General features: G+C 37.5%; 1 protein-coding gene across 11 annotated transcripts in view; it reads left to right on the top strand.

Moving 5' to 3' along the window:
* Positions 1-13,263, top strand: part of PKP4 (plakophilin 4) — a 258,891-nt gene that overhangs the window by 196,151 nt on the left and 49,477 nt on the right. For 9 of the 11 annotated variants that reach the window (XM_027560148.1, XM_027560114.1, XM_027560139.1 and 6 more), the window contains 3 exons: positions 95-647; positions 9,033-9,221; positions 11,321-11,540. In XM_027560148.1, the coding sequence (XP_027415949.1) occupies positions 95-647; positions 9,033-9,221; positions 11,321-11,540 (962 nt within the window). The remainder of the gene's footprint in view (positions 1-94; positions 648-9,032; positions 9,222-11,320; positions 11,541-13,263) is intronic. The other 2 variants (XM_027560131.1, XM_027560122.1) reach the window with 1 other exon arrangement.

Genomic DNA, 13,263 nt, shown 5'->3' with positions numbered 1-13,263 from the left:
CACATTCTGTAGTTAGCTATGTGCATGCTTTTCTGTAATGACCATGGATACACAACCCTGGATAAACCATTCTCTTTTCTCCCCCTTCCATCAGCCATCAGTGGCCAATCGGGCCATGAGAAGAGTTAGTTCAGTTCCATCTAGAGCACAGTCTCCTTCCTATGTTATCAGCACAGGCGTGTCTCCTTCAAGGGGGTCACTGAGAACTTCTCTGGGTAGTGGATTTGGCTCTCCCTCTGTAACCGACTCCCGACCACTGAACCCCAGTGCATACTCCTCCACCACATTACCTGCTCAGCGGGCAGCTTCTCCATACTCTGCACAGAGACCCGCCTCCCCATCAGCTGTACGTCGGATTGGGTCGGTCACCTCCCGGCAGACCTCCAATCCCAACGGACCAACCCCTCAGTACCAGACCACCACCAGAGTGGGGTCCCCACTGACGCTGACGGATGCACAGACTCGAGTAGCTTCCCCATCCCAAGGCCAGGTGGGGTCATCGTCCCCCAAACGCTCAGGGATGACTGCCGTACCACAGCATCTGGGACCTTCACTGCAAAGGACTGTTCACGACATGGAACAATTCGGACAGCAGCAGTATGAAATCTACGAGAGGATGGTTCCACCTCGGCCAGACAGCCTGACAGGTGAGTACAAAGTGACACCCCTACACAAGCCCAGTGGGAAAGTGTTCCATGCAACCGTTGCTAAAACAGAGCATATAATGTGGAAAAACATTATATTTTTATCTCAAAATTTGTGCCACAATGTACCGCAGACCTCAGGCTGACTTTTCTTTCAGGCTTTATACTTTTTAATGCATCAAATTATATACATTTATATCACCAGACCTCTTTTGCAATTAAAACATTTCCCCCATCCCTCAGAAAACTAGGATATAAAAGGTAGGTACTTTTTGCATATTAGAAGAATTGGCTAGAATTCTAAACTGTTGGTTGCGGTTTTTCATAGTGAAATATTTTTCACTAGCTAGGCCTACCCATTGGAGAAGGAAATGGCAACCCACTCCAGTGTTCTTGCCTGGAGAATCCCAGGGACGGGGAAGCCTGGTGGGCTGCCATCCATGGGGTCGCACAGAGTCGCACACGACTGAAGCGACTCAGCAGCAGCAGGCCTACCCATATTCAAAACCCTAAATTATGTTAAAAGGTGGTATCAGAATGTCTATTCAAATATAATTTTTTAAAAGAAATGCCTTACTAGTGTAGACTAGAATGTGGATTTCCTTACCTACTGCCTTGATTTTTAGCACCCCAATGGGAAATGCACAAAGTTCTTATGAATTGCCTTCAAATGCCACTTAGATTAAGTCAGAAAGACACCAACCAGATCACTGATAGTACAGCTGTTTCTTTCGGAGTTTTCTCATCGTGGGTTTTCTATAGGATGTACAGACTTTTGATTAAAATGATATTCATCTTTAGCTAGTAAAAAAAAAGTTAAAACTATGCAGGAAAATAAAAATTGTGAAGTGAAAGTCTCAGCCCCCTCTTACCCTCACCCAATCCCACTCCCCAGTTTATGTGTCTTCCAGACTGTTTGATTATATGTAAGTATATACATTACATATAGATGTGCACACACTGTATTTTTATGCTGTTGGAGCTCTATTATGTATATCTCCTATACCTTCTTTTTTTTTTTAATGTATCTGAGGGTTCTACCTCATTCTCTCAAGGGATGCCTAGGACCTTATTTTATAGACATAATTTGTTTAATCACTTCTGTATTAACAGACATTTAGATATCCTCATTTTTAGCTGTTAGAGACAATCATACAATATATATTACTCTTCGTGCATATCTGCACATAGCTTACTAAGATAACTGTGAGATCCATTTCTTGAAGTACGACTGCTGGATCAAAATATGTGTTTGTGTTTTCTTAATGAAATACTGTCAAACTGCCCCCACTAAACTTTTATAGATTTTTCTTTCCACTAGTAGCTTGAGTGCCTGTTCCCTACACCTTCACTAGCACTGCATATTGTCCAGGTGTTTCATCTCTGCCAGTCTGTGCCTCATTGTTTTAAGAGACCTGTGTTGAGTAATGACTGAGGTTGATGATTTGATGTTTATCAGCCATTTTATTGCTTTACTGCAAACTGCAAGTTCAGGTCCTTTGTATGTGTTTTTAAAATTTGTAAATGCTTTTTATACTTAAAATAAATTGACCCCTTGTAATATGCTTCTCAATTATTTTTCATTTCATAATTTGTCTTTTGACTGTTTTTTTGTTATTTCTTACACAGAAGTTTCTAATATTTATTTTGTATGATAAAATTAATATCCTTTCCTTATGGCTTCTGGGAAAAATAAAGCCCTTTTGAGATTTTCTAATTGCATGATCTTGCACAAAGAATAAATATTGAACTTGATTTTGAGCTCAAGGAAATTCCTATTGGAGAAACTAGCTCTTTTTCATTCAGCCATCAGAAGGGTACACTGGCTTAGATATTTTCTGGCACGGCTCTGGAAAGCATGCAACAGAGTGAGGTAGGGATCATCGATGACACGCCTCCTCCAAAGGAAGCCTGAAGAGAGAAATAGTTCTGAGGATTCCTGTTCCCCCTACCCACACCCCTCCCTATTTATGAACAGTGGCTGAAATCCATGTTTGCAGGAGAGCACAGAGAAAACCAGGAAAGAAAGGGGGCACAGAAAGGACCGTCTCCATGTTTAACCCTGAGGGCTGGACTTTTGTGGTTTAAGAAACCTGCTTCTCTTCACATTGCAGGTGAAGTTAAACTTTATGTTTCAGGGGAAAAAAATTATAGCCTACTATGGATTTTTTTGTTCCCCTGAATACCACAGTGTTCAAAAGAAGCAAAGCATTTCTTAAAAATGTTGTAAGGAAGCTTTGGTTCCCATCATCTGTCCACCTGCCCAGTTATTCTGAATGTAGATCCTAACTTATAAATTCCTTTCTTTTTTCAATTTCAGAAAGTGATGTGTTTGTCATATTTACTATGGTTCTTGAGTTCGAAGACTTAACAACCTGCTAATTGAAAAGCCTAAAGCAATATTTTGTAATAGATTCAGACACTTGAATATTTGGTGATCACAATTTAAGTGATGTGTATAAATTATGTCCTACAACAGAAAAATATGTCTGCCCCAACACATTCATTAAAATATAACCATAGCATATTAAGGCAAGTTTTGAGAATAAAAAGAATTCACATTTGAAAGATAAATGTATGTTTGTTTTCACTGACTTAAATATAGAGGTGTTAAATCAAAAGGAATATATCATTGAAGTAGGTAAACTTGATATGTATTTGTGGAATTGCAGCAAATTGTCTTCCACTTCAAAAGATACTAAATTATAGTAGCCTTTCTACAAAATCACCTTACTTAATCTGTTCAGTTCAGTTCAGTTCAGGTCAGTCACTCAGTCATGTCTGATTCTTTGTGAACCCATGGACTGCAGTACACCAGACTTCCCTGTCCATCACCAACTCCCAGAGTTTGCTCAAACTGATGTCCATTGAACTCGATGATGCCACCCAACCACCTCATCCTCTGTCGTCCCCTTCTTCTCCTGCTTTCAATCTTCCCCAGCATCGGGGTCTTTTCAAATGAATCAGCTCTTTGCATCAGGTGGCCAAAGTATTGGAGTTTCAGCTTCAGCATTAGTTCTTCCAATGAATATTCAGTACTGATCTCCTTTAGGATGGACTGGTTGGATCTCCTTGCAGTCCAAGGGACTCTCAAGAGAGTCTTCCAAAAGCATCAGTTCTTCAGTGCTCAGCTTTCTTTATGGATCAACTCTCACATCCATACATGAATGACTACTGGAAAAACCATAGCTTTGACTCTGTGGACATTTGGTGGCAAAGTAATGTCTTTGCTTTTTAATATGCTGTCTAGGTTGGTCATAACTTTTCTTCCAAGAAGCTAGCATCTTTTAATTCCATGGCTGCAGTCACCATTTGCAGTGATTTTGGAGTCCAAAAAAATAGTCTCTCACTGTTTGCATTGTTTCCCCATCTATTTGCCATGAAGTAATGGGACCAGATGCCATGATCTTAGTTTGCTGAATGTTGAGTTTTAAGCCAACTTTTTCACTCTCCTCTTTCCCTTTCATCAAGAGGCTCTTTAGTTCTTCTTCACTTTCTGCCATAAGAGCAGTGTCATCTGCATATCTGTTGCTGCTGCTAAGTCACTTTAGTCACGTCCAACTCTGCGACCATACAGACCACAGTCCACCAGGCTCCTCTGTCCCTGGTATTCTCCGGCAAGAACACTGGAGTGGGTTGCCATTTCCTTCTCCAGTACATGAAAGTGAAAAGTGAAAGTGAAGTCACTCAGTCGTGTCCGACTCTTCACGACCCCATGGACTGCAGCCTACCAGGATCCTCCATCCATGGGATTTTCCAGGCAAGAGTACTGGAGTGGGTTGCCATTGCCTTCTCCATCTGCATATCTGAGGTTATTGATATTTCTCCCGGCAATCTTGATTCCACCTTGTGCTTCATCCCCCCCAGCGTTTCTCATGATGTACTCTGCATAGAAGTTAAATAAGCAGAGTAACAATATACAGCCTTGATGTACTCCCTTCCCCAGTTGGAACCAGTCTGTTTTTCCATGTCTAATACTAACTGTTGCTTCTTGACCTGCATAAGATTTCTTGGGAGTCAGGTAAGGTGGTCTGGTATTCCCATCTCTTAAAGAATTTTCCACAGTTTATCGTGATCCACATAGTCAAAGGCTTTGGCATAATCAATAAAGCAGAAGTAAATGTTTTTCTGGAACTCTCTTGCTTTTTCAATGATCCAGCAGCTGTTGGCAATTTCATATTTTAAATTTTCATATTTCATCTTCCTTTTTAAATCCAGCTTAAACATCTGGAAATTCACGGTTCATGTACTATTGAAGCCTGGCTTGGAGAATTTTGAGCATTATTTTGCTAGTGTGCGAGATGAGTACAATTGTGCAGTAGTTTGAGCATTCTTTGGTATTGCCTTTCTTTGGGATTGAAATGAAAACTGACCTTTTCCAGTCCTGTGGCCACTGCTGAGTTTTCCAAATTTGCTGGTATATTGAGTGCAGCACTTTCATAGCATCATCTTTTAGGATTTGAAATAGCTCAGCTGGAATTCATCACCTCCACTAACTTTGTTCGTGATGATGCTTCCTAAGGCACAGTTGACTTCTCATTCCAGGATGTCTGGCTCTAGGTGAGTGATCACACCATCATGGGTATCTGGGTCATGAAGATCTTTTTTTTTGTATAGTTCTTCTGTGTATTCTTGCCACCTCTTAATATCTTCTGCTTCTATTAGGTACATACCATTTCTGTCCTTTATTGTGCCCATCTTTGCATGAAATATTCCTGTGGCATCTCTAATTTTCTTGAAGAGATCTCTAGTCTTTCACATTCTATTGTTTTCCTCTATTTCTTTGCATTGGTCACTGAGGAACATTTTCTTATATATCCTTGCTCTTCTTTGGAACTCTGCATTCAAATGGGTGTATCTTTTATTTTCTCCTTTGCCTTTAGCTTCTCTTCTTTTCTTAGCTATTTGTAAGGCCTCCTCAGATAACCATTTTGCCTTTTTGCATTTCTTTTTCTCTGGGATGGTCTTGATCACTGCCTCCTGTACAATGTTACAAACCTCCATCCTTAGTTCTTCAGGCACTCTTGTCTATCAGATCTAATCCCTTGAATCTATTTGTCACTTCTACTGTTTAATCATAAGGGATTTGATCTAGATCATACCTGAATGGTCTAATGGTTTTCCCTATTTTCTTCAATTTAAGTCAGAATTTTGCAACAAGCAGTTCATGATTGGAGCCTTTTTCTGACTGTATAGAGCTTCTCCATCTTTGGCTCCAAAGAATATAATCAGTCTGATTTCCGTATTGACCATCTGGTGATGGCCATGTGTAGAGTCTTCTCTTGTGTTGTTGGAAGAGGGTGTTTGCTATGACCAGTGCATTTTCTTGGCAAAATTCTCTTAGCTTTTGCCCTGCTTCATTTTGTACTCCAAGGCCAAATTTTCCTGTTACTCCAAGTATCCCTTGACTTCCTACTTTTGCATTCCAGTCTCCTGTAATGAAAAGGACATCTTTTTTGCATGTTAGTTCTAGAAGGTCTCGTAGGTCTTCATAGAACTTGAACGTTACTGGTTGGGGTGTAGACCTGGATTGAATGTGATATTGAATTTACCTTGGAAATGAACAGAGATCATTTTGTTGTTTTTGAGATTACACCCTAGAACTGCATTTTGGACTCCTTTGTTGACTATGAGGGCTACTCCATTTCTTCTAAGCGATTCCTGCCCGTAGTAGTAGATTTAATGGTCATCTGAGTTAAATTCGCCCGTTCCAGTCCATTTAAATTCACTGATTCCTAAAATATCGATGTTCACTCTTGCCATCTCTTGTTTGACCACTTCCAATTTACCTTGATTCATGGACCTAACATTCCAGGTTCATATGCAATATTGCTCTTTACAGCATCAGACTTTACTTCCCTCACCAGTCACATCCACAACTGGGCGTTGTTTTCACTTTGGCTACATCTCTTCATTCTTTCTGAAGTTATTTCTCCACTCTTGTGCAGTAGCATATTGGGCATCTACCAACCGGGGGAGTTCATTTTTCAGTGTCTTATCTTTTTGCCTTTTCATACTGTTCATGGGGTTCTCAAGGCAGGAAAACTGAAGTGGTTTGCCATTCCTTTCTCCAGTGAACCACATTTTGTCAGAACTCTCCACCACGTCCATCTTGGCTGGCCCAGCACGGCATGGCTCATGGTTTCATTGAGTTAGACAAGGCTGTGGTCCATGTGATAGGTTTGAACTTAATCTATTGGGGCGATATAATTTTGTAATTTTTTAAATGTTAATCTTTAAGACTGTGTATTTTTGTTTTAATGCATGAGTAGGTAAATAAAAATATTAACCATAATATTACAAGGATTTCTAATATCAAAAAATTGCTGTGTCTCACTGTAATTCTTAAGTTCTTTATTTCCTGTTGTAATCTGTCACATACAGTAATTTCATCTCAGTAGGAATCCTGTATCAGGGAATGTTCACTGGATACGTTCTATGGTTGTAAGTGTTACAAGCTCATTTGGGTCCTTATGAAATCATAGTAAATGGCCACAAAAGTTTGCATATTACATGAATGCCATTGAAGACTCCAGCCAGGTACTTGCACAATGAGCCTGTCACATTTTGAATGGAACAGAATGCTTTGGTCTCGTTTCACACCACAGTGGGAGTGGGCCAACGGGACTTGGCAGGCTTTAGGAGCATCCAGGGCTCAACTTGCCTTGGCCCAAGTGTTTGTGATCTTCAGTCTCACAGTAAATCAAGTATTCTACTGAATATGAAAATAGCACTTCATACTGATAAGATTTCCAAGGACTAGGTACATTTTGCTGCCCAGTTTTCATCACAGTTAACAAACAATGCTGGCACTTTTGTTCAGGATTCTCATGGGCTCTATAAAGAAATGGAGTTTATACTCTCTAAGAATGAGAAATCTGCCAGTAAATACAAAGCTGAAATCCTCAAATAAGAACTTTACAATAACAATCATAATATCATCCTTAGAGTTACATGGGCTTCCATGAGCCCCTGGTGAACTGACCTCCCTCTTTAACCTTGTTTGTGGAGGGCTCTGTCCAGTCAGGATTTCTCACGCTGTGTGTCATTGATCCTTGAGAAGTAGTTTTGTCCAGTGTTGAGTGTGCAGTGACGGAGAGGGTACAGAGAGAGCTTCCACTCAGCCCTCCTCAAAAGCTCTCTGAAGAGGATGAACTGCATTTCCTTTTCGGCTCTGTTTCCTCAATTTTGGAATGGGAAGATTTGACTGAATAATTCCCCAATGACAAGATTATATAAACCTGTGATCTTTATTTCAGCAAGTGGGTAGCCAGTAGCCAAAACCCACATTTGTTCATTTAATTTCTTCCCATGTCACATTGCTCTCTGGGATAGGTAATAATCATTCATTTTAGAAGCTTTATGTATTAACTCTCTTGCCACTCCTCACTAAGCAACATATAATTATCACTCACATTCAGCCCCATTTGTTTTTAGTTATGCTATGATTATGTGAGCTAACAGGATGTGAATGATTGTATCTTTTTGTAATTAGTTACTGTGTTGACTATTTGCAATCTTTTTAAAAGCAAATATATGCTGACTGACTTCAGATATGTTTGTGCTTTTCCTTCCTCATATTTGGAATATAACCTGAGTTGATACTCTTACAAAGTGACAGATTTTGCTTACTAATGATGACAAATCATAAATTTCTGAGCATCATAGTACAGAAAATACTACGTCACTTTTTTAAAGAAATTAAAATATTTGGGTTTGGAATCTGCATTATAAACAGTTTGAATGAAAGAGTGGTTGAAGTAACAATACTAATACACTAACTTTGTACTTTTCCTTTATACCAGAAAGAAGGTAAACAAGAATCTGGTATGTGGGTTCCTGGAAAAATCCCTGTTTTGGTTTTGTCTTGTTTTTTTTTTTTTAATTGCAATAACAAATAATAAAATAATGCTTTATACATCTTACTAGTTTGCTGATGGTTTTTTAAACTCTATAACATAAAATTTCATTTTTCTGTAAAAAATTTGCATGAGTAAATTGAGACAAAGGTCCGAACAGTTCTTGAATATCAGCCTATTTGTAAGTACTGTGATGTAGGTGTTATCTTAAGCATTGGGATTTAAAGAGGTGTGGGACATGGTGGCGTGCTCTTTTTGGTCGCCATCATAAAATAACTTACAGTTGGGGGATGAATTTCAGAATATCAAGCCATTTAATAATTTTGTGTGTATATATGTATATTTTAGAAAATTTGCATTTATCCTGCTGCCAGGAGAAAGTCTTACTTTTAGAGTATATATGGTATCCTGTAAAACTCACTGGGTTTGGTGTTTAGACTCAGCATTTGGTCATATTGATTAGGAGTTATACTTTTCACCTCACCACAGTGTTCCAAGTTTCTTAATGATGTAATTTTCCTGCCTGTAGGCTTACGGAGTTCCTATGCTAGTCAGCACAGCCAACTTGGACAAGACCTTCGTTCAGCTGTGTCTCCCGACTTGCACATCACTCCTATATATGAGGGGAGGACCTATTATAGCCCAGTGTACCGCAGCCCAAACCATGGAACCGTGGAGCTCCAGGGATCACAGACAGCGCTCTACCGCACAGGCTCAGGTGGGCGTCTGCTCTCTTCAGTTCCTTTCTTACTTTCACAGGTCCAAGAGTAGAGGATTTTATTGAGATGGGTTTCCTGGTAGAATGAACTCACATTGTCCATTTGGATGTTAGATAAACAGTTACAAAAGTAGGTCAATAAACAGGAAAATAGAAGTTCAATTAGTACCTATTTATTTGTTGGCTTCCCTGGTGGCTAAGATGGTAAAGAATCTGCCTGCAATGCAGGAGATCTAGGTTTAATCCCTGGGTCAGAAAGATCTCCTGGAGAAGGGAATGGCTACCCGCTCCAATATTCTTACCTGGAGAATTCCATGGACAGAGGAATGTAGTACCTGGTGGGCTACAGTTCATAGGAGTTGGACATGACTGAACAACTTTCACATCATAGATAATATATTTTTACCATAGTTCAGTCTAAACAGTTATACTTTAGTTCACAAATAAGTTTGTATAGCTATAAATCTGACTCCCTGAGTTCAAAGCATATCAGAAAGAAAAGTTTTGGGGAATATTTCTTTGTAATTTTTGTTGCCTAGAATACATCTTTAGAGAAAATCCTATGTGAGCTATTGGCTTGTCTTTGATTTGGCACATATGTGGCCCAGGTATATTTGGTATTACTCTTTTTTGATACTGAATTTTTTCTGAATGTTTAAGTGGTAGGATGTGAAATAAATATTCCTTATGATGGACTCAATCTAGGGCAGAATGCAGTGCTGACAGTTACAAAAATAGGGAGCTAGTGGAGGAAGGATTGAGAGTTTGGGATTAGCACATGCAAACTAGCATATGTAGGATCGACGAACAACAAAGACTTACTGTGTAGCACAGGGAACTATATTCAGTATCCTGTGATTAACCAGAATGGAAAAGAATAGGAAAAAGAATTTATATATATGTGTATATATATATGAAATGGAGTCACTTTGCTATAAGGCAGAAATCAATTCAACATTGTAAATCAACTATACTTCAATAAAAAATTTTTAAGTCAAAAAAGGAAAAACAGGGAGCTAGTGAATCACATTCTTGCACCCCTGGCCTCGTGTGTGCCACTCCATAGTCACTGATAGAGCAGAAACTAGAGCCTGTGACCCCGGGAGCTGCCAAGTTGTGCTACCAGTCTAGTTTATAGATTCTCAAGAGGACCCTTTTAAAAACAAATAATAATAAATTAGTATAGATTTATTAACATACCCATAAATGAATTCTAGATAGCAATGATAACACCCTAAAGGCACAACTCTAAGAGCCATATCTCACAGACCACCACGAGGGAAAAGACTGTTACTGCAAAAACTGACAGTTGGGTCCACTGTGGGATATTTCTTCTAAGAGAATGTTACAATTTTTAATAGATGTTAGTGGAGAAATATTTCACTCTTTTGGTCTACACATTGAAGAATTTTTTGTGAGGTTTAAGAAATAAATAATGTTACTAAAATATGTTAATTGCAGGAAGATTATAAACACAATCGTTGGAGAGCTACCTATTGCAATAATTTGGAAAAAATATTAAACACGCTGTGCAATACTTTATACATAACATCAGGCAACAATTTTAGGGAGTAGCTTTAAAAGAATTTGATTGATTTATCAGTCTTCTTTCCTATAAAGTTTTTTTTCAATGTTATCAAAATCACACGTCTATAAATAAAATGTACATCAAAATAAGTAACCAGTATTCACTACATGTCCAAAGATTGGTTTCAATAATCTATAAGTTTGAAAAAATATCTTGCTTGTTTTTTATTGCTAAAATTAAGTTATAAAATTTTCCTATTTATTTCTAAGATCATTTTTCTTTCTTTCACTTGCAGTTTTGTTACTGAATCTTAAATATATTAAGACTTACTATGGGAATAGATTTATAGTTTCATTTTTGCTCTTTCCTGCTAATAAAATTGATATTAATATTTGTGTTATATTAAAAATTTCAGTTCCTTTTCCCACTAATGAACTAGATTGGTAATATCTAAAAGTAAGCAATTTATATAATTGTTAAAAACCCTTCTTAAAATTAAAACCATTTTTACTTTGAAAATTATTTCTTTGTGGAGAACATACTAATCCTTTTTAAAATGTTGACTTTCTAGTAGGTGTTGGAAATCTGCAAAGGACGTCCAGCCAACGAAGTACCCTTACATACCAAAGAAATAATTATGCTCTGAACACAACAGCTACCTATGCGGAGCCCTATAGGCCAATACAGTACCGAGTGCAAGAGTGCAATTATAACAGGCTTCAGCACGTAGCACCGGCTGATGATGGCACAACGAGATCCCCGTCAATAGACAGCATTCAGAAAGACCCCAGGCAAGTACTAGTCAAGAGTCTCCAGAATGCCACCGTATCTCAGGAGTCAACCCTTTCCTTCATTCTTTTTCTTTTTCCCAAGTTGCCCTATCTATTAGAGCGTCAGTAAATTCTCATCTCTAATATTTTGCAGCACTGTATGTCACTGAGGTTAATTTTTAAAGATAGTTTCCTTCTTTTGGTGCATTAATAATAAAGTTAGAGAATGCACAGGTCAAAATATTTTACCAAGGCAACTACTTGAGAGCCTTAGTCTGAATTACACAAAAGATTTTAAAGGATCATTTTATACCCTTTCTTTTATCTTGACTGATTTTTTAGATGATGGCTTCAGAAAATGCATGAGGTTTTATATTGGGAAGTCCCAGTGTCACGTATATTTTGAATCATGTTGGTCAGTGCTGTGTTGTGCTTTTATCAACTAGGTCCTTTGAAAAGCTTTTTGCCATTTAGGGGGAAATAGTTTACAAGAAATTGTCATATTGCATAAACAAAAAATATTTATTTCCTTGTTTTAATTTTATTTGGTCTTGTAGAAAAAGTGTTTTATTAAGATATACACGAGTCATTTAGTACTTGATTGATTTTGAAAAACTAGCCTCATGTCTTTAATGAAAGTCATTTAAAATATTCAGGAAATAAAGATTTTTAAAAACTAAAAGAGAATTTTAACTTCTGAAAGAGTGATATTATTTCTAAATTTTAAGCAGCTTGAGTGTTATTTTAAGGCATATATTAGCAAGATTTCATTCTCTCTTCACCCACAAATAGTTATTTCACTGAAAGATTGTTATAATTATCAATTCATTTTTAGCAGCCTACCAGCTCATTCTAATGAATGTGAATTTAAAGCATGAGTGAGCTTTGGTTATTAAAACAAAATAACTTTAGATACTTTGAACTGAGTGGGAAGCCCACTCCCCCACTAAAACTACTCCACCTATTCACTCTTTTGCCTAAATTTTTTTTACAGTGTATGTGTACATTTGATTCAGCTATTCCTGTTTGCCACCATTCTGTCATTTTAAGGATTTTTTAAAATAATTTGTCTAATAGCACCTCCAGTATAATTAAATTAAAATTTTTTACATGATTTTGTTTTTTTGAAGTCCTCACAGGAACAACAGAGTAGGGCACTCTGATAATACAGAAATTCTCTAAAGGGTTTTGAATTGTAGATAATTTAGAGCATACCTTGGCTGAACCTGCTGAGAAGAGAATAGCTATCCAGAAAATCAGTGCAGTGATTAGAGCTTTGAGTTTAGTATGCATTCCTGAGGACTTAAGTTTTGACCTCTGTTTTGAACTGATTCATTATAAACAAGGATTTCATGTCTGATAATACACTTCAGTTATTCATAGTATGATAATTTCATAGTCTGATGCATAAAACTATTGTGGCTAGCTTTGATTATGTGCAGCTTCACTGATAATGTATTTTGTAAGATGAATAAACGATTATCTTAAAATAATAGGTGCGTTTATTCTAGTCAAAACTGGAATCTAAGTGAGTTTAAAGTTTGAATATTCAAACCAAAGTAAAAGCTCATGACAATTTTAGTTTTAAAAATAACAACTTTAATATTTGTATTCACTTCTATACCTACTTTGTCATTAATGCCACATCATAGCCTGACACTTTCCCTGTAAGACTAAAGAAATTATTGATGTTTTCTATATATAAGGGATGAATTTTTTTAATAATGATCTAGTTTACAGCCAA

This window comes from Bos indicus x Bos taurus, chromosome 2 (assembly GCF_003369695.1).
Source record: "Bos indicus x Bos taurus breed Angus x Brahman F1 hybrid chromosome 2, Bos_hybrid_MaternalHap_v2.0, whole genome shotgun sequence".
NCBI classification, from domain to species: domain Eukaryota; kingdom Metazoa; phylum Chordata; class Mammalia; order Artiodactyla; family Bovidae; genus Bos; species Bos indicus x Bos taurus.
Note: the sequence above shows the minus strand (reverse complement) of the source record. Positions and strands in the feature narration are given on the sequence as shown.